Source organism: Tenrec ecaudatus, chromosome 14 (assembly GCF_050624435.1).
Source record: "Tenrec ecaudatus isolate mTenEca1 chromosome 14, mTenEca1.hap1, whole genome shotgun sequence".
Classification (NCBI taxonomy): domain Eukaryota; kingdom Metazoa; phylum Chordata; class Mammalia; order Afrosoricida; family Tenrecidae; genus Tenrec; species Tenrec ecaudatus.
Window position 1 is genome coordinate 124,509,574 of NC_134543.1, and position 27,774 is coordinate 124,537,347.

The following is a 27,774-nucleotide window of genomic DNA, read 5'->3' on the forward strand; positions in this document are numbered from 1 at the left end:
CTCGTGTTCTTTTGCATCGGTCTAGAGAACCATCAGGTTGAGAACAGTTCCAGCATCATCTGTCTGTGCTGCATTCCCTTGTCCGTTGATTTTCCCTCACCCGTAAGTCGGTAATGAGTTCTTCCTCTCTGCAGAGTGCTGTGTGCACATCCCAGGGGAGGGGTGCGGGGTGGGGATGAGGCACCAGCTGAAATGACTGACTAACTGCCGAGAGCAAGGGTGAGGAGGGCGAGGACAGAGCATGGGAAGGGATGCTGTAAAACATTGACTAATGAGTTTTTGATGTGTGACAGTGTTTTCTGGGCGCTGGTCACAGCATAACCCTCCCCAGACCTTTTTTTTTTTTTAATCTCTCATAGTCATAGTATTGGCAGGGGAGGCTTGGGGTCCAAACGCCATCTCCCCCAGAGTCCTGGCCAGGTGACTGAGGGTCTGGGGACCAGAAGAAGAGAATTCACCCAGAAGTGAACCCCTGCTGTGTTCCAGTGTGAGATTTTCCCTGTGGACTGTGTTCTATGTGATCTTTTCACCGCCCGGAGGAGAGTTTAGTACTGAGATGGGGAAGCAGGTTGAGGATGTCAATCATTTGGCTGATGTCGTAAACCGGTAGCAGATGAAGCCAGGTTTGGACACAGGTTCCTCCACTTCCAAAGCCCACTCGTCAGAGCCTCCAAAACTGTGCCCAGCCAGGCAGCTCTGGTGTTTCGTCTCTGCTGCCTTACCGCTTCTGAGTCCACACTGCACCGCTGTGAAGGGGGGCGGGGGGCAGAGAGGGGTGTGGGAAGGGGAGGAGTTTGGGGAACAAGGGAGGAAGAGGCTGGTTCAAATCAGAACGGAGCCCCATGGTAATAGACGGTGCCTGAGCGCTCACCCCACTGCCTCAGTCCATTCTTTGATGGATTTCAGTGGAAATCTAAGCACACTGGATGAGAGCTTGGGATTTTCAAAATCTTTTTTTTTAACACTGGGTGGGGGAGGATTTTTTAAAGCACGTTTGAATTTGGCCAAAAGAGGGCAAATGAATGATATTTCTTCCAGATGAACTTGAGGTTAGAACCCTGGGCAAGGATCATTCTAGATTTTTCAAGGTCAATCTTTGTTAGTCACATAGGGAGCAACTGTCTCCCTGTCCCTTGTGACCCTCGTTTGTGTCACAAGCACCAGCCCACCTGGGGCTTGGAACTCCCTCAGCATGTTCTTACACCTGGAGGTTTTTCATAGGCTGGAGTTTCGAACTGTGCCCAGTAGTGCCTTTCGGTCTTCATCTCCTGTATGACCTTTGGGAACTGTGTCAAAGGGGACCCTTGACTGGACCCAACTTTGCATTTCTCACACAAGGAAACTGAAAATGATACCGTCTTAAGTGTCTCTCAGCAAGATTCTGAAGTGCCGTTGGGTCAGGAACCCAGCTCTCACCCAGGGCTCCCCACTCCATACCCACCAGTAAGAGTCTACTTCTGAGATGAGTCAGTCAGGGTGCGATGTAGCAGCGATGAAACATACAACTTTCCTCTAGTTCCTAAATGCTTCCTCCTCCCCCACTATCATGATCCGAATTCTACCTTACAAATCTGGCTAGACCAGAGGATGTACGCTGGTACAGATAGGAACTGGAAACTCGGAATCCAGGGCGGAAGATCTTTTCAGGACCAGTGCTGAGAGTGGCAATACTGGGAGGGAGAAGGGAAGGTGGGGTGGAAAGGGAGAACCGATTATAGGGATCTACATATAACTTCTTCCCTGGGGGACAGACAACAGAAAAGTGGGTGAAGGGAGATGGACAGGGAAGATATGACAAAATAATAATTTATAAATTATCAAGGGTTCATGAGGGAGGGGAGTGGAGCGAGGGTCAAAATGAGGACCTGATGCCAGGGGCTTAAGTGGAAAACAAATGTTTTGAGAATGATGAGGGCAATGAATGTACAAATGTGCTTTACACAATTTGATGTGTGTATGGATTGTGATAAGAGTTGTAAGAGCCCCTAATAAAATGATGTAAAAAAATTTTTTAAGAGTCTACTTCTGGTCACATGATCAATCACACACCCCATCTGACGCATGTTTGACTTCGTCTTTCCCCGTAGATTCTTCAGAAACCAACCCCAGAACTCAAGCACCAGTTGTCTGCTTTCTCCAAGCGAGTTGCCGGGGCGGTGACCGAACTCATCCAGGCGGCGGAAGCCATGAAAGGTACTTAGATTCTCTCACGTCGCCCGGTGCTGGGTTAGCCGCACCAGCAGCTGTCTGTGCCAGCACCGGTGCAGGGGGCCGAGAGCAGCAAACGTGTCCCCAGGAACAACCCTGTCTTGGCAAACATGGTGAGAAGAAACATGGCAAGGTACCGTGTGAAAATTCTCATGGAAACAAAGGAGCATAGATTGGATGTGAACATGCATATCGCCCAGGAAGCGAGTCTTCTCTTGAGTCTTTGTATTGACGCACGTGCACCTAAACAGCACGGTCAGTTGAGAACTGCTTCCTTCTCGGAAGGAATTCACCGTTTATTTTAGGTGCATTTTCCACCCGATCACCACACTCATATTTAGAAAATGTACCTTGTTCATACACATCTTCTTGGTTGAAAGGAAGCCATCAACTCACGGAGAAAAGGTTTTCCTCCAAGCATTCCTTTCTTTGACTTGGAGAGAATGGCTGTTCCGGGTGCGTTCTCGGGAAGTGAAAATGGCGTTCTCTGTGATTGGCGTCAAGTAGTCTCTTGACGACACTGACTTGCATTCATGAGCTTTATGTTGGAAGTCAAAATAAGGCTCAAGCTAACACTGGTCTGTGAGGCCTTGACTTTGGAATCAGAGGCTGCTCCTCTGATTCAGAAACTCTGGCTCAGGCAGGTCCTCTGCACCCAAGGGGACCTCTGTGGGATCCCGAGAGAAGACTCTTTAGGACAGAGGTTCTCCACTTTCCTCATGCCGAGACCCTTTCAGACAGTTCCTCATGTTGTGGTTACCCCCCAACTATAACATTATTTTCGTTGCTACTTCATAACTGTCATTTTGCTACTGTTACGAATCATAATGTCAATATCTGATAGGCAGGATGAATTTTCTTTGTTAACAGATTGAACATAGAGCATAGTGATGAATCACCAAAACAGTATCTCATTATATATTGTGAAATACTCATTTCTAATGACAAATTGATGAAATTTTGCCTTGAAGCATGGTGTAGCATGGGTAACAGTTGGATACTCGTAGGTGGGTTTATCTGCATGGGGGCGGGCCCTCCTGGAGACGGAGAGAGGAGCGGTGTCTCAGGTCCTAAGACCATTGGAAAGATGTGTTTTCCGGAGGTCTCAGGCAACCCCTGTGAAAGTGTCCATCACCCCTCCAAGGGGTCGTGACCCATGGGTTGAGAACCACTGCTGTAGGCTAACGCCACCAGGTAGCAGCCTCCTGGCGTCACCCTCCATGCGATGTCCGACACTATTCTTAACTAAGTCAGTGCCCTGAGAGCTGCACCACCAAGAGTGACCCTCTCTTGGACTGATTTTAGGAACAGAGTGGGTGGACCCAGAAGACCCGACAGTCATTGCAGAAACGGAATTACTGGGCGCTGCGGCATCCATCGAGGCTGCTGCGAAGAAGTTGGAGCAACTGAAACCAAGGGCAAAACCAAAAGTGAGTACCTGCTTCTTTTGGTTGCTCGTCGGCTGTACTTGACCTTCTGGTGGATGCGGTGAATCAGAGCTCAGGGTCCTGCCTCGGTGAGCTTATCTCCTTCCACATGGGCAGGCCAGCATTGGCTTCGAACAACAGTGAGCTGCAAACCTGCTCTTCCTGCCCAGCATTTTTCTACAGGTGATGGGCAAGCCAGTGGATGATTCTCTCCAGTTAACCTCCCTGAAAAATCCCTCACAGTATCCAAAGGAAGAGTAGGGGTAGGTGCCATCTTGAGTTGGTTCTATGTAAAGAGTGGTACTTCCTTTGTCCGATACTTGGATGCTTCCCTGATACTGCATTCGAAGCTTTCAGCCTCTGATGTCATGGTTTTTGTCAGGCTTTGTGCAGAGAATTCGCTGTGCTGGGCCTCTCCCTTTCTTAAACTCAGTAGAGGGCAATGTGAACCATGTAAGTGTATCTGTCCACTAATGGGTCTTTCCAGTATATGCTGAAGATTGGGCTGGGGGGGGGGGGCTGGGGGAGGGTGGGGATTATTCCACCTACGTCTATCATCAAAATATATTGTTAGAACTTGAGATCATGAGTTTATAGTAAGCAGAAGAGTCATTTAAAGGAAAGAGATGTTTAGGTTGGACAGTAGGGAGGTCAACTATTGAGAAAGAGGACTGTGGGCTAATGTGGACCAGGGCCAAAGCCAATGGTGTAAACCACGCTCAGTCACCCCACCACAATGACTGTCTTTCTGTGAAAGCGTGTGACCAGGGCCCATTTTTCCTGTCTACTCAAGCAAGCCCTCGGTGATACATAACCTCACCCACCCCTTCCAAAGACCCAAATGCATTAGAAGATAAGATCTGGCTCTTCCTATCCAAAAAAAAAATCATAATTGAATCCCTCAGTTTAAGTATGCTTAAAATGTCACATACTCTGTAAGACCAAAGGATGGGGTGTGGATTGTTATAAGAGCTGTAAGAGCCCCCAATAAAATTCGTTAAAATTAACAAAACAAAACAAAGGATGAATACTAAATCCTGAAAAGGACCAAATCATCCCAAAGTAGTTCTCTGACCAGTGTTGTATACAAAACAGACATGCGTAGAACAAGTCTGATAAACTTGGGGACGTTCTTAACACCATGGGATTCTTCAAAGTTGTTCGAAGCTCGATAACAGCATTTAGAAAATTAATTTCCCCAGCAAGATATAACTCACAGATTTAGGCTCGCCAAGCTTCTCTTTGCCGGCTTCTAACCTGAGGGTCCGGGGTTGCCTGAGACTGTCGCCACTTTTCTGTCACGCTGTCAGGCAAAGTGTGTGGGGGGCTGCGGGATTCGTTCCCTAGTTATGTCTTTGTCTCTGCTTTATCAATCCAATCCATCATGAATAAAACTGTACTTTACATTTTCGGAGCGACCGTTGACTACCATGTAGAGGTGCGGTGTTTAATGTGTTTTTCCTCTTCTTCCCGTGCTCTATCAGAAGTGGCCTCTCTGGGGAAGATTCTGTCTGCTGGTGCCTAGGCCGAGCCGGTGACACTGCCCAGCTTGGGGAGAATTGGCCCAAGGCTAACGTAACACCAATGCTGTGCCCGCTTCTAAGACTTCCTGCTCTTTCCCTCTGTCCTTCCGCAGGGTCCTTCTGAGCTCTTGTGTGTCTCTCCACCGCATCACTTAATTATCTCATGGCCCTTGAGCAGGAGAACAAAGCTGTCAGGGCTCTCGCCCCATCCATAGAATGGTGTAGCGATTAACTGAGTAACACAAGAACATTTCGTGACACTGAAATGCCATTCGATGAGACCTGACGAGGCTCGGTCAAGGCTAACACCACCCCCACCACCACGGTTTTGTCCACTTTATGAGTCAAAGCTACAGGGGACTTTAACTTCCACCTAGCAAAACGCCTGAGGTGACGGTGACTCTCTAGGCCCCTGAGCTGATGGTCGGTCTTCACGGGAATACAAAATGAAAATTACAGGAACGTAGCTCACGTTGACTGAGCGCCAAGCATGTGCGGGTTGTCCTCCGGGTGGTGCGGCAAGTCCGTGGGGCGGCGACTGCTGTCACCTTGGTGAGTCAGATGCTCCGAGGGGTGACTGATCTCGCCAAGGGCTACACCATGACTGACGGGTCGGGAGGGCACTGGGCAGCAGTCAGGGTCTGCCAGCAGTCCCCCGGCACCCACCTCTGGGAATCCGCCCGAGGAAGGAAGTTCTAGGAGCGGGCTGTGTGTGGTGGTGAGCAGGGACTCACCTGCTTGTCACCTTGGAGGTGCCCTGGGCAGTGACCTCAGACGATGCTCGAGAGGACAGTGTCGCAGGAAGCAGATGCCCGTGCTGCCCTCTGAGTCCAACCTGAAACTCCAGTGGCAGGGCTGTGTCTTCATGAGGCTTGACCACTCCACTCGGAACCCCAAACCGAAACCGCTGGTGCGTGACGCGGAAGACAGATGGGGGAGGCATGCGGATCCCGGAGGAGTCAGGGTGGCGGGCTGCTCTGTGTCTGGAAATGACATACACCAAGTGTTTGCAAAAGGTCAGCATTTAAAATATTGGGGTGGCCTGGAGAGGGCTCCCTACCATCCCCCTAGGACACCTGGCCGTTGCACTTAATGTCCTTGGAGAGCCTGGTTGTCGCCTCGAAGGACTGCATTATTTATCATTAAGAATGGCCCAGGGGACTGTGTTGCAGGAAGGAGATGCGTGGGCTGCCATGTAAAGCCCTCCAGTGAAGGTCAATGTTAGCATAAGTCATGGCTCTGAGTCCTCTCACCTGGGCCTGCCAACGTGGGGCTGATCTCACCCTAGTATCAGGAGGGTGAGTGGTGCTTCCGGCGGCTCCCGCCACCGGGAGCTTGTTACGTGTCAACCTGTATTAAAGAACCAGGCACCTGAACCGTGTGCTGCTTGTGCCGACTGCGAGAGCGAGCCACGTTGCAATCCTAAATGAAACGCCTGTGCCGGGATAAAGCAACCTGTCGCCCCAAGTGTAAATAAGCAAAATCCCAATCCGACCACATGGTCAACCAGATTTTTGAGGTCGGTTGTATCCACTCACCTTCTCCTGCAAAAAGTGAAGCAATACTTTCAACAGTCCCCATCCTATCCTTCCCCCATACCCCCTCCTTGCTGCTACTCACGCTCTTGTCTCTGCCTGTCCGCCACCCGCCCCGCTGTCACACACAGTATAAAGTAACTGGTCCTTCCTTCTCTAATGGCGGCGGGCACGCACCCTGTTTGGGGGAGGAAGAGAGGCGGTGGTACTGTTTACATCCTCTGCCCCTGCATTCCCAGGTGGCCCACTTTCAAGGGGCCGTGGTCGTCCTGCTTGGCTCTGACAGCACATGTGCTTGATGTGGAGTAGCCCGGCTGCAGTAAGACGCACAGTCCCCTCTCTGGCCCTTACCATTTAAGCATACCTTTCTGCCCCAAATCTCCTAGAGGTGAACTAACAAAAATGATCGTAATAATTTGCTGTGGAATCCACCTTTTGCTTGGGAAGACAGACGGTATGATGCCCAAGTGAGTCTCGGTGAGTCCTGCCGCGGGCACCTGCGATCTTGCTAACAGCACTGTTCCCATGCGTGCTGTCAGACCGGAGCCTCCAAAGATAGGTGAAGGAGCCCCAGCCTTCAGTACTGCGCCTGCTCTCGAGCGCAGTCACACCTGGATGCCTTCTCTGCAGGCCTCTGTATGATATGTTTGATATATTAGGTTGTTATTTAATCCAACTATATATCAAACATATTCCTACAGTGTCTTGCCCTGTCTCCGGGGGGCAACAGGGATGAATACGATACCATCACAAGTAGATTTAGAAGATGGAATGCTCATTACTTTCATGGTGGCACGTAGGCCACGCCTCCTTGTAGCAGCCGAGACCTGTATCGGGATGGCTGGGTCACTTGTTAACTGTCACAGCAAACCGAGCTTGGTGGTGGTTCATAAGGGCCCGGGGCGTCATGTCCAACTCAGTTTTGTGCAGAAATGGATCCTTAAGGAGTGGGCGGTGGAGGGTGGGATTAGTGGAGGATGTCAATTATGCGCCACTGGCTAAAAGCCAGGATGATCGCCTGCGAGCGCATCCCCATTGCTATCTCGGTTTCCCGGGGGTCCATTTTGAACTGATGCTCAACTGAGAGCTGAGTCATTTTCCTCGTCACGGGTTCGGTTCATAGAAAACCCGGACCTGCCAACTCCCTGTGACCCCCTCTCCCCCCACTGCTAACGACAGCACGTAGACCAAGTGGGCCACAAAGCTGTGCGGGTGGCCGGTCCCTGGACTTTCTGACGCCTCCGTCAGGCCTTTGCATACCCGACAAAGAGCCCGGACCACGGATTGCACGCTGTCGAATTTCCTGTTGGGGGTGAACTTGTCAGCAGAAGTTGACCATATTTAGACTAAGCCGGCTAGAAAAGGGAATAAATCCACAGCCGGATAGGCTGCAGCAGGAAGTTTAGGGTGCAGAAATTGGACTTTTTTCCTTCCCCGGATACAGGACAGTCCTCCGTGGTTGGTTCGCGGACACTTCCCTCACAGCACGGGTGCAGTCCGTGTGCACTCTGCCCAGGCCCTCTGCTTTCTGGGGAAAACAGCTGCTTGGCTCCCGGCTCGGGAGTTTGGGAGGAGAGAACCCCAGAGAGCAGGAGTGGATAAACTTTTTCTGCCCAGGCTATTTGCATATTTGTTTCATTATTCATGGGCCTTTCTAAATCATCTCCTTAAACATCAGCCTGCTATGTTTGGTCAGCCATTTAATTCACTCAGACCTAATGGGGCGGCGGGAGCCACTGGTCTGGTAAGGCGTGCAGTGTCAGCTGGTGTGATGATTTCGCGGCTCCATCCAGCCCTCAGGCCGATGTTCCCCAGCCCAGTCCTAGGATATGCCAGGGGGCTTGAGAAAGTGTCTTTCTATTCCATTGTCTTTCTATTCCATTTCCCACAAACGTTTAAAAACCCCATCGCGTGTATGAGTGACAAGCCCACGCTGGTGGCAAGCCAGTGGTTGAAGCAGTTGGCCCCCAAAGCAGCTTGGGCATGTGCGGTCGCCGGCTCCCCGGTGCGCACAGGGAAGGCTGGGCATCAGTCCCGGCAGCACTGGGCGTCAGTCCCGGCAGCAGCGCAGGAATGATGGTGTGAGGAGCAGACAGACACAGGCCTGGAGGCCCATCTGCCGGAGAGGAGCCTGTCTGGGGTGTTGCTCCACAGAGCTTGGGTCTGGTGTGTCCACGGACGCGCTGCCAGACTGTTCTCCAGGTGCAGCTAAGGTCCCTTGACTGAAATGCCACGTGGCCACGGGAAGGCGGGACTGGCGTTACTATGGGGAAAGGGAAAACGTGCTCTGGAGAGGATCTTAGGTGACACTCATCTGCTTAAGTTACCGTGACCTTTCCACATGTGCCGATCATTTTGTGGCTGACCAGCACACCCTCTGTATGAATTCATGGCATGGGTGAGGGAGGATGGCCAGCTGTCCTGGGGGATGGCGGGCAAACTCACGGTTTTCCATGCGACCAAGCAGTAGGCTGCAAGCTCCTCCCTCACTAGTCAGGACAGGGCAGGAGACAAAGGGAGGGAGAACAAACGTGTTGGGAAGTTTGCCATGTTCCCAGGTGGCTTCCTTCCAGGGGCAGACCCCTATCCTGACACACGTAGAGCCAGAGCCGAGGTGCTCCCGGTGGATCTATTGATCTGGGATCTCGGAGAGAGCCCTGTTTTCTGGGCCCATCTTTCAGGTACATTTGGCTTGGGGACTGGTTTATTGGTGTGTGTGTGTGTGTGTGTGTGTGTGTGTGTGTGTGTGTGTGTGTTTTGTATTTTTGAGGAGACAGAATCTTTCAGCATTTATCTGTTTTCCTTAACCGTAAGTAGTGATTACAAGACCGTTTCACACCTACTAGTTTTCATTTTGAAGAAAGAAAGCAAAACGTCAACACTATGGGAAAATCACGCCCCAAATACTGATCCCGCAGCGTGAGCCTTTTACAGTGGCTGCTATGCGAACCTGCGTTGGTTGCACATCTGTGTGCAGAGGGTACGCCCTTGCCAGGCTGCCAGCAACACTGCTTGGCTGGGATGCAGCATCTCCTTTGGTTGGGTGCTTATGGTCTCCCCAGCACCTTCCCGAAGATCATGCCACTGTCCAGGTCTGGGCTCTTGGCAGGGCCAGTGTCCCAGGAGGCTTCACCCTTATTAGAACTAATACAGGCGTTGGCCATCTGAGGTCCAGCCCAGCCATCGGTTCTGCAGCAGAGAAGCTGCTCTTGGTCTTGAGGGAGGCCTTTATCCTAGAGTACAGGCCAAGGCCACCCCAGAGGCACAGGCTCGCTAAGAAAGAAGCGAACGCGACTTTTTGCACCACTCAGATTTCCAACTGGCAGATAAACCATTTCACCCCCGTAGTGAGTGGTCAACGTGATGCACAGCCACCACCACCACCACCCTACCTCGCACCAAGAACATTCAAAGTTTATGCCAGATGGTCTCACTGTAAAACAAATAGATTATCGCCAAAGTTGTTGTTGCCGTTGTTTTCCGAATGTACTATGACCCTGTTTTTAATACATGCCTTTCGGTAATGCAGAGCCTAGCACAATCCCTCACTGGAAAGATGTCCCATGAAGTATTTTGGTTTTGTTTCAGCTTTTGTTTTGCTTCGTTTTTGTAGCCTGTGTTCGTCTGGGTGGACTAGAGAAATAAATCCATGGACACACATGTGTATAAGGGAGAGATTTATATACAGGAGCTATTGAACATTGAGAAAACATCCCAGCCCAGTCCAGATCAAGTCCATAAGTCCAAGATTAGCCCATGTGTCTGATACTAATCTATTAAGTCCTCTTCAGACTCAAGAAACACATGTAATGATACTGAATGCAGGACGATCACACGCCAATGGGTAGAAAGTCCTTGGATCCAGTGGCATTGGAAACATCTCAGCGCTGGCAGGGGTCTCTGCACGGCTCTCTGTACACAGGGCTGCGTCAGAGTGGGTCCATGTGACTTGCCAGCTGCTATGTCTCCCAGCGTGTGGCAGAAAGAGAAAAGTGTCTCCCACCTCCAAGGAGGAAGTACCGGATTTCCCAGAATTCTCAGGAGAAGGCCATGCCCACACAGACTCCACCCCTACATTCTTAATCCTCAAATTGACAAATGGTTATATCACGACCGCGTAGCCAGGTGTAAGAGACAGTCATTGTGTTTGCCAGTTATCAGCAAGGCAGTCCTTCAAAGGACAGTTTTCAATGACGGGGACAGAAATCAGGGCGGGACCTTTGGCCACCTCCTCTGGGTGCCTTTGGCTCCTTGAAACCTTTCCCAGGAGAGATCTCACCAGTTTTTAACTCTAAAAACATGAGCGCTCCAGAAGACAGAACCCCAAAATACCCGCGAATGGCTGCATAGACCTTTTCATACGCTACTCCCAAGCAAAGGTGAGGCCAAGCCTGCCCCCAGCTAGAGTCTGTGAGGCAGTACAGGAAGGACGCCTATTAAGAGCAATGCAGACCTGCCCAATATCCGCCCCAAGCGAATTGAATGGGGATGAGAACATGGTCTTGGGGATGAGAAGACAGATTCAGACCCGGAGGAAATCCCTCAGCAGATTCCTAGTTTGTTCCCTGTTTATACTTTCTCCCAGCACTCTTTCTTAAAGTCAGAGGGCCCCTGAGGAAGCGTCCACTTGGCTTTTGTTTGTCCAGGCTTGGCTAAGTGTCACCAACTCTGGGTGCCTGCTGAGGGATCCCTAACCCATTTGTGAACATTTGTCCCCTAGGACTCCGGAACGGATCATTATTAATATGGATGCCCCTCCATGTCATCTCCTCCCCTTACCATGTAAACTGTCCTCTGGCTGAACTCTGGAGTCTCATTATTTAATACTGTTGCATTCAGTCAGCAAACATGTATCACAAGGGCTCCTCTGGCCCTGATTTTGTGCTAATGCAACATAAACGGAATTAAACATAACCTGAGCCCTGGAGGAGATCACAGTGGCAGAATTAAGTAAACTGGGGTTTGTTTTTTCTATGTCCAGGAAGCATTCCCCACAGAACAATCCAGAACCAGGTCTCTGGGTAGTGCAAACAGGTAAGCACTGGACTCCCCGCTGAACAGGGAGACAGGCCTGGCTGCTGTTGACAGACCCCAGACTTGACTGCCCTGTGGGGCAGCTCTGCTCTGCACACATGGGCTCAACTCTCGGGCAACTAGTGGCAGTGAAGCCCATACCCACGGCCAGTAGAAATCCTCCTGAGTCTGGCTTAGTGCAGAGCTCAGCCTGCTGGAGCGATCCCACCCCTTCACCAGATGCTCAGTCAACTAGCCTGTTCCGAGTAGAGCCTTTCCTCACATGGGTTACCTTTGCCTGATACAGCATAGGGAAGTCACACGCGTACGGTTAGGCATAATGTTTCAATATTATTTTGACAATCCTAAGAGCTCTTCATAAGAAGAACTTGCTGGGGACAGGGACGGGGGAGTTCCAGGGCTGACGATTTCCCTGTCCTGGGTCTTCCCTGAGCCAGGGGGTCAGAGCTCAGAAACCATGGTCCTCTCAGAAGAGGAGCTTAGGTACCAGCTAACCCCCCCTCTCTGGGGAGCAAATGACATGTGAGCCCCATGGGAGGGACTTGACCTACAGGCTCGTGGCATCCTGGTGTCCAGACTCGCCAGCTCCGCGCTGCTCTCCGTTGCTGCCATCTCCCAGCCACGGTGGAGATGGCTCCATGAACCGCACCCACTACGGGGAAACCCGGCAATTCCGTTCAGCTCCCTTTTGCATCAGGTCCTGAAGCTGTGTCTCCCTTACCTTCTCTTCCCCGCATTTCCAGATTCCAACCCGATGCAGGTGGGAGAGGAGGCTAATGGCGAGAATCGCACTGGCCCTTGAATGAGACCTTCCATATGAGCGTTTAACATCTGCCTTAGGCAAGAGGGATAGGGTGGGTGGGCACACAGGAAAATACGGGTGACGACTTTTGCCCACCACTGGGTGTAGCCAACGGGCGGGTCTCATAGTGGGACCCTGTGCAGACCACAGCACCTGAACCCTTCCCGTCTCCTGACCCCGTGGCCACTCGCAGGCCGCTGTGCAGTGTCTTTCTTGGGAAACTCGCCAGTGGCTTTCTAATTGAAGCACCCACCTCCAGAGACAGGACTCCCCTCTGGGTCTGTTTGAAAGGTAAAGAAGTAACAGTCACAGCACTGCAGTACCTGCCCTGGAGAGAAAACGGGGCTCAGAACTATTTCCAAGTTGAGTATTTCAAGCATGTATTTTACGCCCTTCCCCGACCCCCCCAAAAAAGTTCCAAGCCAGCGGAAAATGTGGGAGAGGCCCTTTGACCCCACTGTCATGAGAAGACTTTCGTCAGAAATCTATCCATGCTACGAGTGAGCATTTCATTTTCAGGGAAACTCCATTGCTTGGTGAATTTTAAGATGTGGCAACTCAGAAATCTGGTGACCCCACTGGGCTCTACACCCCATGAGGTGGATTCAGGCGTGGAGTCCAGAGTGTCGGAAGACCACCGGAGAGAACAGTTGGGCGAGTTTAAGGAGCCGCAATGGACGGGCTTCCGACTGGTTCCTCATGTGCAGGAGCAGGGCGGCTTCTAGGGCCCCGGTGCCACAGCGTGTGTTTTCCAGGGGCCCTTACTGTGATGTGCTGGCCTTTCTTTGGCAGCATGAATTTCCAGAAATGTCCTGAGTCTCAAGGGCATGCCGTATAGCGGCATCAGCACCTAATGTAAGTCCTGTGGATGCCATTGTCTTATGATAAGTGTTTTTTTGTCTCCCCGTAAACATTTGTTTTCTACCTCTCCCCTCTATAACAAAGGAGCTCTAAAATCAGTCTAATGGGACTGAGTCCAGCTCTGTGACAGTTCTGCCATAGATGCTCCTAGAACAAGACTCGGCCAGAGGGAAGAAAAAGGGACGGCTTCTTTCTCAGAAACCTCTCACATCCCATCCCCGTCCTTCAGACCTGCTAGACGTGCACTGACATTTCTATTTTGCTAACGTGGGCTGTCAGAAATGAGATTGGCCTTGGCCATGGATCAAAATGTGGCTGCTCAGAACAGGGAACTGGAAACGAATGCGATCCATCTTACGTTGGACGGGCCTGCTAGCCAAGCAGCACTGAGCCGTGACGCTGGGCTCACCCAGCTGACTCCGACCTCCCCGCATGCCTCACCGGGCTGGCTGGGGCCAGAAGCACACCATGTTGGAGTCAAAGGGATTCGGGTTTAGATGGTCGTTTTGCTGCAAGCAGGCACAAGACCATGGGGTCCACTAGCGTACCTCCCTAAGACTGAGTCTTCTCGCAGAGAGACTAAGAGTAATGATAACTATAGTACTCCCCCTTTTTGGCCTGATAATCGAGGACTCATGTACAGGAAAGTGTCCGCTGAAAATGCTTGGCAGCCTAACAGGCACTCTTAAAAATGTATTGCTATGCCTTTTATTATCCACAAAGTGTCAGCTGCATCTTCAACATGGAGCCGAACCAGACTGGTCTAGTGGGATAGGAGGTTGTTGCTGAGGGGCCCTTAGGGATTGTCTAATCCAGCTACCCCAAATTATGATGTTCTCCCCACCCACCTGGGAACTCACAGCCCCAAAGTTTCCCACTTCCTGGGTTATTTTGGTCAGAGGACAAGGCGGTGGTGAATTGGACCAGAGCCCCCAGGGCCTTCCGGCCCCTGCAGAGTGGTATGCAATGGTCTTTCCAGGGGGGGCAGGCCTCCGTAGTCCAGGTGATGGAGTGGGCCCTACTTCGATAGCAGGCGGCTCCATCTCTCGCCCGCCACGGGGTGACCTGTGGCTGGTATGTGACTCTCGGCTTGCTTGGCCACAGAAGCACAAATGCAATCCTACTTTTGTATTCCCCAAGAAAAACCGGGCATTTTGCAACGAATGGGAGTCTGTGCCTCTTTACAAACCAAGTTTGAGCTTTCCACCATGAAATATTAAGCCTCCCCATCCCTATCCCAACCCCCACCTCCATCTCCACACCTACTTAATTGGTTTTGATTAGATTTTGGCGTGGCTGTTTGTTTGTTGATTGGTTATTTGTTAGTTGATGCTGATGGAACCAGTTGGGCAGATTTCATCTATAGAGGCTTAAGGTCCACAAACAGTTGGAGAATTCTGCCTTTCCGATATCTGCACAGCCTATCAGTGCTTCGAGTTTCTACCTTGCAGCCTGGGGAGGGGCCAGGCCACCTAGCAGCTGAGGCATCTCCATGCTGGGTGTGACCATCAACAGAAACCCATCGGCCAAGGGAGGAGGGGGGGGGGCAGCAGTAAGTCGTTGGGCAGGAAGAGTCCTTGTCGGATATGGATTGCACCTGACACTGTTTTCTTTTGATTACAGCAAGCGGACGAGACCCTGGATTTTGAGGAGCAGATCTTGGAAGCCGCCAAATCCATTGCTGCTGCCACGAGTGCCCTGGTCAAATCGGCCTCGGCAGCCCAGAGGGAGCTGGTGGCCCAAGGAAAGGTGGGTGAGGCCACCGGCCCAGTGGGAGGGAAGGCATCTGTGGCGAGGGAGCTTTGGTCCTGAGCAAGGTAGCACACACTGAGCCTTCCCGGACCCCGTGGCTCCTTCCTGCTCCTACTCATGGTTCACTCTTTGCTGACACCTGTCAAACACAAGGGAGGCCTCCGCTTCCGGGCCTCTTGGCTGCTGCGCGTTAGGAAATATTGTCCGTGTCGGGCTGTGAGCAGGTCCTGAGAAAGCCAGCTGTAGCCCCCCTCTGCCTTAGATGACTTACAGATGTCAGGTTAGCGTTTCCCAGAGGCCGTCAGATCAGAAGGCCAGGTGTGTCCTCACAGCCCACTCATCAAAGCATAACTCAAGACGCACTGCCATTGAGTCAATGCTGAGTCATGGTGACCCATAGGACAGGGTAGAGTTGCCCCCATGTGTTTCTTACACTGTAACTCTATGGAAGTAGAAAGCCCTATCTTTCTTCCTCGGAGCGGCTGGTGGCTTCAAACTGCTGACCTTGCAGCTAGCAGATCAGCGTGTAACCAGTAGGGCCACCAGGGTGCCTCATAAAAGTGTAGTTCTTTTTAAAGAGCCAACCACTTGATCCGCAGTCCATTAGACCAATCCTAGGGGATGGCGATGGCTAAATGGTAGAGCTCTCGCCTTCCCGGCAGGGGTCTCGGTTCGATTTTCCCGGCCAGTGCACCTCTGCAAACATACTACCTGTCTGTCAGTGGAGGCTCTCGGATTGCTGAGATGCTGAGCAGATTTCAGCAGCACTTTCAGACTAAGACAAATGAGAAAGATCCTATCCTTCTGAGAATCTGCCCATAAAAACACATCACAATGGTCCAGCCGGCAACTGATCACAGGGGCGATGCAGGACCAGGCAGAGCTTCATTCCATTTCACAAGGGCCACCAAGAGTCAAGGGTGGCAGGGTGGCAGCTAACCACACACTGCTCCAAGATGTGAGAAGAAGACTTCCAGTATCTCACAGTCCGTCTGCTCTGAGGGCCTGTGCACTAGTGAACCACCCCACCTGCATCATGCCTTGCACAGAGCCTCTGAGATGAGAAGACTGGGGAAATCTGACCAAGGAGTGGACCTGAGGTTTGATTTGAGGTATTTTAGGTCACCATAATTGTCAGTCACTTCTCTAGGATGTTGAAAGGTCTTTGCTGCCAGTGAACTCGTCTTAACCTAAGAACTTGTAATAGAGACAGGAAGTTACAGCAGACCAGTGGTCTAAGTCCCCTCTTGGGTTCCTCTTTCTAGTCCAGCCTGTGTTCGTCCATGTTGGTCTGAAGTTAGACTGATGTGTGTCTGTCTCCCCAGAGGACATGCCCCTCGGCCTTGTCATGCTTCTCATTTGTCCCCTGCAGACCCAACACCAACCAATAAATAAAGGCCCAAAGGGAGTCATTGGGAGGAAGACCTGACTTAAAATTTTCCATTTGTTTCTTCTTTGACAAAGGGCCTCCTGCGGGCCATAAAGAAGAAGTCCTCTTGGTACAGTGGGAGATAAGCATTGGGTCTTGGTTTGTATTTTGTTTGTTTGTTTGTTTGTTTGTTTGTTTTATGTGCTAGGAAAGGCCCTTAAGTGGCACACACAGTTACCATCTGATGACATACCGAAGGGCGGTGGGTCTAACCCACACAGTAGCCCTGCAAGGAAAACCTAGTGATCTGCTTTCATGAAGATCTCAGCCAAGGAAGCTATGGGGCAGTCTATTCTGTGGTAATACATGGGGCCACCAGGTGTCAACTCAGTGGCGATGGGCTGTGGTTTGGTTTCGACGCCAGATGTATTTCCGAAGTGCCAAGGGGTTAATGTATTTGGCTGCTAATTGAAAGGCTTGAAGTTCAAGTCTACACAGAGGCTCCTTGGAAGAATGGCCTGTCTATCTGCTGCTGAAGAATCGGCCATTGAAAGCAAACCCTACAGAACACCCTTCTATTCTGGCTCAGATAGGATCGCCACAAGTGGGAATTGAAAGTGTTGGAAAGCAACAAGCTTGCTTGGAGGACTAAAGTGGGCCTAGCCCAAGTTATGGTGTTTTCACCCGCCCCGTATGCGTGTGAAAGTTGGACACTGAATGAGGAAAACCAAAGAAGATCGGATGTGTTTGAATTATGGTACCGGCCAAACACATGGAAAGTATCGTGGACTGCCAAAAGACCAAACAAGTCTGTCTTGGAAGAAGTACAACCAGAATGCTCCTTAGAGGCAAGGGTGGTGAGGTCTTGTCTCATGTACTTTGGACATGTCAGAGGAGACCAGTCCCTGGAGAAGGAGCATGCTTGGTAGAGGGGCAGGGGAAAGAGGAAGGCCTTCAACCAGATGGGGTGACGCTGTGGCTGCAACAACAGGCTCAAACCTAAGCACCACGGTGAGGGAGGAGCAGGCCTGTGAGTCAGAAGTGGCTCGACTGCACCTCACAACAACAACAACATGAGTAGGAGTCAACACAATGGCATTGGTTTGGGGTATTCCAGAGTCTTCGCTTGATACTACAGAATGGACTCCAATGCTGCAGAGTTCTGACCTCCCACGAGTCTGTGTCCAGGCAGCTAAGAAGTTGGTAATAGGACTTCTGCTGGACGTGGGTGGACTATAGGATCATATAATCACAGCACTTGAGATGATGCCTGCCATTCCTCGAGCCCCATCATGGTGTTTGCCACTGCTGATGGATCCCCACTTTCATACTTAAAGCGAGATACTCACCTCTTCCCAAACCAGGCACCTTGTGCAAGTGTACAGGTATTTCTTCCCCTGGCTGTTCCCACTGAGCCTGGATGGGAAACATTTTCCTTGTTATGATCTCTAGATACCAACAGACCATCTTATCCTCGTGGCTCACTTCACTGCACACGCCTGACATGATGGCCCGTGATCCCTCAGCACCAGACTCGGCCCTCGGTGCAGCGCACCACCGTTTATTAGCATCACCTTGCAGAAAGTTCACCCGGGCGCTTGTGCGCTCAGAAAGTGGGAGAGGTGGATGCTCACAAGAGCCTTCAGTGGCTCGGTCCATGCCACAGGCTACCATGGTTTCAAAGGACGATAAGCCAACAGGGGGAGCGAGTGGGGAAAGCCAGCCTTGATCCCTTGTCTCCCGAGACTCTTCCCCGGAAATCCAGGTGTTGTCGCTTCCCCCTGATTCATGGTAACCACATGCACAATAAAATAAAGCCCGTGCCATCGCCATGACTGATGGATGACAGACCAAACTGTGGAGCTCTCCAGGGTTGGTGGTTTCTGTTTTGCTACAAAATTATAGAAACCTTTCTAAAGCGAAAATATCAATATGTGAGGCTATCGTTTCTCCACATATTTTCCACCTTGGTCTATACACTTCTTTTTTTTAAAAAAAAAACAATTTTATCGGCATATGATTCATGTACCATACAATGCAGTGGTTTAAAAATACATGAAAAATATATTTAAAAGATTGTGCAATAATCACCGCAGTCAATTTTAGAACATTTTCTTCATCCTTGTACTCATTAGCTCCCCATGACCCACCATCCTCCCCTGCTAGGACCCTAAGGAATCCAGGTACTGCCTCGATGGATTTTTTCCTATCCTGGTTTTCGGCACTGGCTCGGCAGCAGTGAATAATCAGTCACCTTTGTCTGAGGGCAAAGCCATTCACGTGCCCAGTAAGTGGTCAGAGGGAGTCCAGTGGAGGCTTCGTCTGTGTGGGAATCCTCAACTGGATTTTAGGCTTTCACGGTCATCCCCAGCCTTCTGCAAACCAGGTGCAGAATGAAAATTCTAATAACATTCCCTCCTCCAATCTTGGATTTTACTTTTTCCAGTTCTTAGGTCACATGGGCTGGTGTGCTCCTTCCCTGTGGACAGAGATGGCCGCTGACTTTAAGACCAGCCTGTCAGACCCCAGGCACTGTTCTGATAGCCCAGCACCATCACCACCCACAGGGCTTTATTGGCTATTTTTCAGATCCGTTTGCCGGATCTTTCTCCGTGTTCCATCAGTCTAGTCTAGACACTGAAACTTACTTAGGAACTTGCAAGCCTCCACCGACAGGCAAGTAGTGGCTGTGTGCTGACCTAGAATCCAGGCTGGGTCTCGTATGTGGAAGGCAAGAAGTCCACCACTAAGCCAGCATTACCCCCAACAGAAACGCAATATCGGGCAGCTAATCAGAAGTGGTTTGAACACGTCTTAACCATTCTTTGTGGCCCAAATAGAAAGCATCCACGCTGTGCGGGTACAGTGGCCAGGGTGTTCGTCTGGGTAGACTAGAGAAACAAATCCATGGACACACACATGTGTATAAGAAAGAGATTTATATACAAGAGCAATTGAACCTTGAGGAAGCATCCCAGTCCAGTCCAGTCCTAGCCCTTATGTCCCATACCAAATCTATAAAGTCCTCTTCAGACTCACGAAACACATGCAATGACACCAAATGCAGGATGATCACAGGCCAGTGGGTAGAAAGTCTTGGGGTCCAGTGGCGGTGTAAGCATCTCAGTGCCGGCAGGGGTCTCTCTGTGGCTTCTCCAGCTTCTGAGGTCTGGTTGCGTCAGAGTAGGTCCAGGCAGCTTCTCCAACTTAGGGCACTAGTGTAGTTCCGTGTGTCTTGTCGGCTGCAATGTCTCCCAGGAAGTGAAGTAGTAAGAGAGTCTCTCCTGCCCCCAAGGAGGAAATAACGGATTTCCCAGAGTTCTCAGGAGAAGGCCTGCCCACACAGAGGCCTCATTAGCTATGAGCTGATTGAGAGGCTAGACTCCACCCCTTCACTCTGAATCCTCAAATTGACAAACGGTTCTATATCTACCACAGTCAGGGTTCCGAACTCAGTGCCCAGTGTTGGCAGGAGCCCTGCGCCGTGCTGTGTAACTGATGACGTGTGTTCCCTTCAGTCCCGGGGCGCAGCAGGGCTTGAGGATGCAGGGCCCTCGGGCTTCCTAGCTCTCACTGCCGGTTTCTTCCCTCCACTCTCCAGGTTGGCTCCATCCCTGCCAATGCTGCAGACGATGGCCAGTGGTCCCAGGGGCTGATTTCTGCCGTGAGTTTCCTGTCTCCCCCTTTGCTTTGTGGGTCCTTCGGGGGCGGCTCGGGCCTTGGCTCACGGCTCTGTTGACCGTCCCCAGGCCCGGATGGTGGCAGCAGCAACCAGCAATCTCTGCGAGGCAGCCAATGCCTCGGTGCAGGGACATGCCAGCGAAGAGAAACTCATCTCATCCGCCAAGCAAGTAGCTGCGTCCACGGCTCAGCTGCTTGTGGCCTGCAAGGTGAAGGCCGATCAGGACTCAGAGGCCATGAGGAGGCTACAGGTAATGGTCACTGATGCTGGTGGGAAAATACTTCTATTGGAGCGGGTAAGTGTCGCATTCCCTTGGTCAGACCCACCAGGCCCTCCATCAGCCAACCTTCCAGCTTCATCCGCTACCACGTGCTTCCATGTACCCTCACACCTCTGCCCCACTAAACTGGCACCCTTCGCTCGAGCCATCCGCCTTCATGCCTTGCAGCCTCCACAGCAGGCTCGAGTCCACCTAGAATATCCCAGCTCCGGCCCAAGCTGACCAACTCCTCCTTGTCCTTTGTGACTCATCGCCCACGTCACCTCTTCGGGGAAGCCTTCCCTGACGTCCAGGCCTCGGGCAGCCAGTCTTTCCTCTGTCCTGCCAGGGCCTTCAGCCACGGCGTTGATTTTGACGTCCGTCTCTGAGTAGGCTGTGAGCTCCGTGGCTGCAGGGAGCACATGTCCACCTTGGCAGTTCTCACACCCAGCCTGGTGCTTGGTTCCGAGGTGGGCCTCCTTCACCGGTTCCTCAAGAAAGACGTGAACGGCCTGAGGATGATGTAATGGGAGGCCCTTGCTCAGGTTTCCCAAAGCCTAAAGAATACGCTGGTGACGGTGACAAATGTACACTCCCCAGTTGTTTCAATGATTAAAAATATATATAAACACAATGAAGGAAATGTTTGAGAGAAAAGTCACATAGGCTCAACATCTTCACACACCATCCGACACTTGTGATATTTTTCTCTTCCTGTTCTGAATCTGTACAAAGACAAGGCTGCCTGGCTGTGATCACAACGAGATAGGCTCTGCTTTTCTTCACCGAACATTTTATCCTACTTATTTTTTCCCCTCCTTGGATTAAAAAAAAAAAAAAAGCTTCATAATTTCTCTACGCAAAGCTAACTGGTCCATTCTTCATAAGTCTCATTTTTAAATGACTGCATGATTATTACATCAAGTCACTAAGTCATAATTTCCCTGTTTTCAAATATTGTATATGTAAGATTTTCTGGATTTTTATTACTCTAAGTATTATGCTGCAGAATGCTTTTATTGCCTGCTAATGTATGTTTGCATAAGACAGTGAATAAAATGATAAATAGCTGAACTGTTTGGACAATTCCACCAGGGAAATTAGCTCCAGTTTTATTTTTGAAGTCACAAGGCACATTTCTGTTTGGTGGTCCTCCTGAATCTCTCCCCGACCCACCTTCCCATCTCCAGCTGACTCTTGGGAAAATCCCACAGGCAGTGAGGAGCATAGACATGGCTCTGTGGCTGTGGGTAGTTGCAACACATCTGAGGAACATATCACAGGTGAAGCGCAGCCAGGGTTCGAGTCCTGCCTCTGACAAATATTTTCATGACCCTTATAGAAATCTCTTAAAACTTGTCGGGTCTCAATTTCTTTGTCTGTAAAAGGAGGGGAAAGAGAGGCACACAGCCCCTTATGGAAGTCAAATAAGGCCATGGGTGTGACAATTCTTGTTCAAGCCCTAAAGGTTTACACAGAGGATGCTTAATCATTAGTGACTGGAATATGAACTATGGAAACAGGAAGGATCAGCCATGGGAAAAGATGACACTGGTGATAGAAATGACCCAGGGAATCATATGATAAGGTTTTTGAAAGACCAACGAGCTCTTCTTTGCGAGTCCTTTCTGTGAACAACATCAACAGCAAGCTTCAGCAGATGGAGTACCCCGAAATCAAATTGATGAAACATTGTAGGAAGAAGATATGGGGAGCTCGGTAACAGCACTCAGAACAAGGCCAGGGACTAACTGCACACCAGACCTTCAGTTGCTCATATCTAGGTTCAAGTTGAACCAGAAGAAAGAAAAACAAAAACTGTCACGGAGTTGATTCTGATTCATAGCAGGCCTATAGGACAAAGTAGAACCACCCCGTGGGTTCCTGAGACTGCAACTCTTTATGGGACTAGCAAGCCCTGCCTCCCTCCCACAGCGGGTGGTGGTTTCGAACTGTGGACCTTGTGGGTAACAGGCCCACACGTAACCACCACATCACCCGGACTTCTAAAACAAGTCCACAAGGGCCAAAATGTAACTTTGGGAATATTCCACTCTAATTAAGAGACCATCTCGCGAACAGATTTGATGCACTGAACGCTTGAAACCCGAAACCGGAAGAGTTGTAGATGATCTCACAGATGTCACACACGAAGAAACCAAAAGGGTATTAAGAAAACAATAACCGGTAACAAGAGACTCCGAAACTCGCTCTTGAACATAGAAGAAAGAGGTAGAACTGATGCAGTAAAAGAACTGGAGAGAAAGTTTCACAGGACAGCTCAAGGAAAATTACAGTGAAACGTGCGAAGACCAGGCCTTGGGAAACCCAAAGGGAAGAAAGATCACGTTCTGAATTCCTCAAGCTGAAAGAACGGAAAGATGGAAGGCTCCGGACGAGGGGAAGACTCAGGAACAACCTTGGGTGTGTAATGGCACAGCCCTACCGGCTGGAAGCAAAGAGGACGTGAGGCAGTTACTGATGGGATCAAAAGCCACGGCCTTCAGTATGGCTCACACCTCAATATAAGAGCACAGAATTCCTCACGCTCGCCCAGTAAGCAGCATCTTGATAAAGAGACAAATTGAAGTTGGCAAGGATTTCATTTTTCTTGGATCAACCAACGCCCATTAGAGCAGCAGCCAGGAGATGGAAGAACATTCTTTAGAGCAAAACTGTTGCAAAAAACCCCTTTAAAGTGTTAGAAAACAAAGATACCACTTTTCTTTTTCTTCTTTTTGGAAAGTTATCACTTGGAAGACCAACATGCACCTGACTTGGGGCATGTCACTGGCAGGCCCAGTCCCTGCAGTGTCACCCCGCTTGGGAAAGCAGAGTCAGCAATAAGCAGGAAGCGCATCCACGAGGTGGCTTGGCACAGCGGGTTCCAGCCTGGCGTCAGCGGTGAGGGCCGTTCAGGGACCGCAGCGTTCCCTTCTAGTGGATACAGGATTGCTATGCGGCAGAGCCAACTGAAGGCGCCTAGCAACAGCGGCGCAGCATCAATCTTGTGGCTTCGTTGTTTCTCACTGAATAGGATGCTGTAATGTGGAGCCCTGCCCAGCTGCTTCCAGGTTGGCTGGGGCACAGCTCAGCCTCTTCACCTCACCCGCCACCGTGCTTTCAACAACTTACTTCCCGTTTCCGCACCTTAGGAATGCTCTTAGGATTTCTGTCCTTATAAAGCTATTTTGAGAATGAGCACTTGATGACTACTCATCAGATCGCAATGGCCTTCCTCCTCCTCCTGTCTTATGAGCCCAGTGATCTCCATGCCTCGGTCCCAAACGGGCCAGTTAGCATGAATGAGAAAACATCTCCGCTTCCCAAAGACCCACCCCCAGGTCAGAAGCACTCCATCCTGAGATGGACTGGGCGGAGGAAGACAGGAGCAGCCACGAAACTTTGTCCACCACTAGAAGAAAATGTCCGTCCAGAGCTGGCAGAGGGCAGGTCCCTGAGGCCGCCCTGTGTGAACGCTAAGAGCTGGCCACCGCGGCTCTTCATGGCGAGCTAGACGTCATATGGAAACACTGTTCCTCGGGGGCACGGCAGAAAACTTGGCAGTGACTGAAAATACACCTATACAGGCCCTCTCACGCTGGGCCTTCCGGGCCTCCCACACGGATCGGTCCCCCAGCCTCCCTAGCTCGGTGCGTGTACCCTGAGCATTCTGTGAGCACGGCCCCGGGTAGATGCTGGGGATGCAAAGACCCAAGTCACAGCCTGGACCCTCAAGGGACTCACGTTCTGCGCTGGAGTCCAGCGAGCACAGAGAGCACTCCAGGAGCATTGAGGGGAGACGGCCAAGACCAACAGGAAGAAGCGAATCCAGAACCAAGCCCTGAAAGGTGTGATCGATAAGATTGGGGCCCAGCAAGGAAGCTGCCCGCATGTGTCTCTCTCAATATGCATCTCAGTCTGCAGTTTTCATCTGTTACGTGAGTCTCCTTCCTTCGAGACTGCTCTGTGGAGGCCGGGAATGGTATCTCTGCCGTCTTTGAAAACACTGACTTGGTACGGGTTGGTGCCTATGGAGGTAGAATCGTGGCAATTGGACAGGCAGGTGGGTGCTCGCTGGATAGAGGGAGAATGTCTGGTTGATACAATGGCTCAGGTCTTCGTGACTCAGTCTCATGAACTGTATCTGCATGTCTGTCCTTGCCAGATCCAAGTGGCTCTTTCTCACCCAACCCTTTGTGTTTTGTCCCCTCCAGGCGGCAGGAAACGCTGTGAAAAGGGCCTCGGACAATCTTGTCCGCGCCGCCCAGAAGGCTGCCTTCGGCAAAGCTGATGATGACGATGTGGTGGTGAAAACGAAATTCGTAGGGGGCATTGCTCAGGTGTGTGATGCAACTCAGGGCGGTGGTCGCTGACCCCCGAGATGTTCGACCCCCACCCAAACCCAGCTTACTGCCAAAAGTTGATCTGAACTCATAGTGATGGGGAACCCAGGTGCGCTGGAGGAGAACTGCGCTCCCTGGTGCTGTCAGCACCTGGGTGTGGGACACCTTGATCACCAGGTCCCCCAAGGTGGTCTGGATGGGCTTTAAGTCTCTAACCTGCTGAGCAACCAAGTGTGTGAACTATTTTTGTACTCCACAGAGACGCAGTAAAGCGCCTCTGTTGCCCTTAACTGGATTCCAACCCAGTGGGTCCGAGGACTGCTGCTGGCTTCTGTTCACTCAGGGACCAGAGTTGGCTGGTTTTCTTGGGACAGCTAAGGTGTTGGTCCCCCAAACACGAGCTGTGGGGCTAGTTTCCAGAGCTAAGAATGCTGTCCCTGGGACCCAGGGGGCCCCACTAGAGCAGTATTTCCCCAAATAAATGATACCAGCCCCTACCCCCAAACCTTAGAGGTGCTAGAATGACCCAGGGAGGGGGGGAACAGATACCTACACTTTAGCCTGGATTATGGGCTACACTAACTAAAGTTTTTCATTGTTGAGTAAATTCTGGGTTTAATTTTTTCCTGAAGAGAAAGCAGTAGGCCCAATGTATTTGGGAAGCCACGCACTCAAGACAGGTGTGTGGTGCTCACGAGTCCCATCTGGCGGGAGAGTGCAGCTCCCTAGACAGGTTCGGCTCCATCCAACGTGTTGCTTTTCTTCTAGATCATCGCTGCCCAGGAAGAAATGCTCAAGAAAGAACGGGAATTGGAAGAAGCAAGGAAGAAACTGGCCCAGATCCGCCAGCAGCAGTACAAATTCTTGCCCACAGAGCTGAGGGAGGATGAGGGCTAACCTCAGAGGCCACTGGCGAGCCCCAGGGACCAGCCCTCCAGGGACTGGACAGACAGTGGTCCTGCGAGGCTGGGCACTCACCCGGGGCGAGCCCGGAGCCCGGAGCGCTCTCTCGTCCTCACTGCTCTGCCCTTTGGGCACCAGCTGCATGATCGTGCTGTCACACGGTACAGTGTCCCACCCACAGCTCCTCCGCCACCTCCCCCCATGCCTCAGCGTATCTCAGGAGAGAGGGGCACACATCTCGTGGACTGATACCGAAGAAGAGAAGTCAGTATTATGTCGTCCTCAGACACTCTTGCTTTCGTTGGTCCTTCTCTAAGCCTGTTCTCGGGCCCTTCTGTGAAATCTTCATAGGAAAAAAAAACAAAAGCAGACGGCTTGGGGGAAACCAGTGATGTCCTAGAGATTCTTGGTGTTCTGGTCCCTCCCGGAGAAGACTGCTGGAGCTGGGCAAGGTTAATAAAGCCAGAAGCATAGACCAGCATGGACTCCAAGGGGGGTGGGGGTGCTGTGGGTGCCCCGCTGCCACATCTCGAGCACTGGCTCACCCCAGAGGGGGAAGAATAACCACTCCTGTTTGCACACTTCCCTGCCTCGGCGTGTAAGCTGTGTGTTCAATCCACACCCATCTTGTAGTCTGTGGCCCAGAAAATGTTGTTTTCTTTCTCTATAACCCCAAGGGCAGAGGTCAGGGAGGCCGGTCTGGGTTGGATGAACAGGGACGATAATAAAACCCGTGGGCGCCTTACTCCACACAGGCTGGTTCTGTTCATAAAAATGCAGCCCCACAGGCCCGTGTCCCCCCAAGGGCAGTCAGTGCAATCCCTATGGGGCGGGGGGGGGGGCACCAGCTGAGACAGAATTCCTCCGCGACTCCATCTTCCAGGCCCTCTGCCCTCAGAATGGTCCATGGCTCCATCTTCCAGGCCCTCTGCCCTCAGAATGGTCCATGGCTCCATCTTCCAGGCCCTCTGCCTTCAGAATGGTCCATGGCTCCATCTTCTAGGCCCTCTGCTCTCAGAATGGTCCTCAGCTCCATCTTCCAGGCCCTCTGCCCTCAGAATGGTCCTCAACTCCATCTTCCAGGCCCTCTGCTCTCAGAATGGTCCTCAGCTCCATCTTCCAGGCCCTCTGCTCTCAGAATGGTCCTCAACTCCATCTTCCAGGCCCTCTGCTCTCAGAATGGTCCTCAGCTCCATCTTCCAGGCCCTCTGCTCTCAGAATGGTCCTCAGCTCCATCTTCCAGGCCCTCTGCTCTCAGAATGGTCCTCAGCTCCATCTTCCAGGCCCTCTGCTCTCAGAATGGTCCTCAGCTCCATCTTCCAGGCCCTCTGCTCTCAGAATGGTCCATGGCTCCATCTTCCAGGCTCTCTGCTCTCAGAATGGTCCATGGCTCCATCTTCCAGGCTCTCTGCTCTCAGAATGGTCCTCAGCTCCATCTTCCAGGCCCTCTGCTCTCAGAATGGTCCGCAACTCCATCTTCCAGGCCCTCTGCTCTCAGAATGGTCCTCAGCTCTATCTTCCAGGCCCTCTGCTCTCAGAATGATCCTCAGCTCCATCTTCCAGGCTCTCTGCTCTCAGAATGGTCCTCAGCTCCATCTTCCAGGCCCTCTGCTCTCAGAATGGTCCATGGCTCCATCTTCCAGACCCTCTGCTCTCAGAATGGTCCTCAACTCCATCTTCCAGGCCCTCTGCTCTCAGAATGGTTCTCAGCTCCATCTTCCAGGCCCTCTGCCCTCAGAATGGTCCTCAGCTCCATCTTCCAGGCCCTCTGCTCTCAGAATGGTCCATGGCTCCATCTTCCAGGCTCTCTGCTCTCAGAATGGTCCTCAGCTCCATCTTCCAGGCCCTCTGCTCTCAGAATGGTCCTCAGCTCCATCTTCCAGGCCCTCTGCTCTCAGAATGGTCCTCAGCTCTATCTTCCAGGCCCTCTGCTCTCAGAATGATCCTCAGCTCCATCTTCCAGGCTCTCTGCTCTCAGAATGGTCCTCAGCTCCATCTTCCAGGCCCTCTGCTCTCAGAATGGTCCTCAGCTCCATCTTCCAGGCCCTCTGCTCTCAGAATGGTCCTCAACTC

The 27,774-nt window shown here is 51.4% G+C and overlaps 1 protein-coding gene across 6 annotated transcripts in view; it reads left to right on the forward strand.

Moving 5' to 3' along the window:
- TLN2 (talin 2) overlaps positions 1-26,446 on the forward strand; it is a 461,380-nt gene extending 434,934 nt beyond the window's left edge. For all 6 annotated transcript variants that reach the window (XM_075532415.1, XM_075532420.1, XM_075532418.1 and 3 more), the window contains 7 exons: positions 2,088-2,193; positions 3,514-3,638; positions 15,014-15,139; positions 20,113-20,175; positions 20,261-20,443; positions 24,670-24,795; positions 25,567-26,446. In XM_075532415.1, the coding sequence (XP_075388530.1) occupies positions 2,088-2,193; positions 3,514-3,638; positions 15,014-15,139; positions 20,113-20,175; positions 20,261-20,443; positions 24,670-24,795; positions 25,567-25,695 (858 nt within the window). In that variant the 3' untranslated portion in view covers positions 25,696-26,446. The remainder of the gene's footprint in view (positions 1-2,087; positions 2,194-3,513; positions 3,639-15,013; positions 15,140-20,112; positions 20,176-20,260; positions 20,444-24,669; positions 24,796-25,566) is intronic.
- Positions 26,447-27,774: the final 1,328 nt, after the last annotated feature.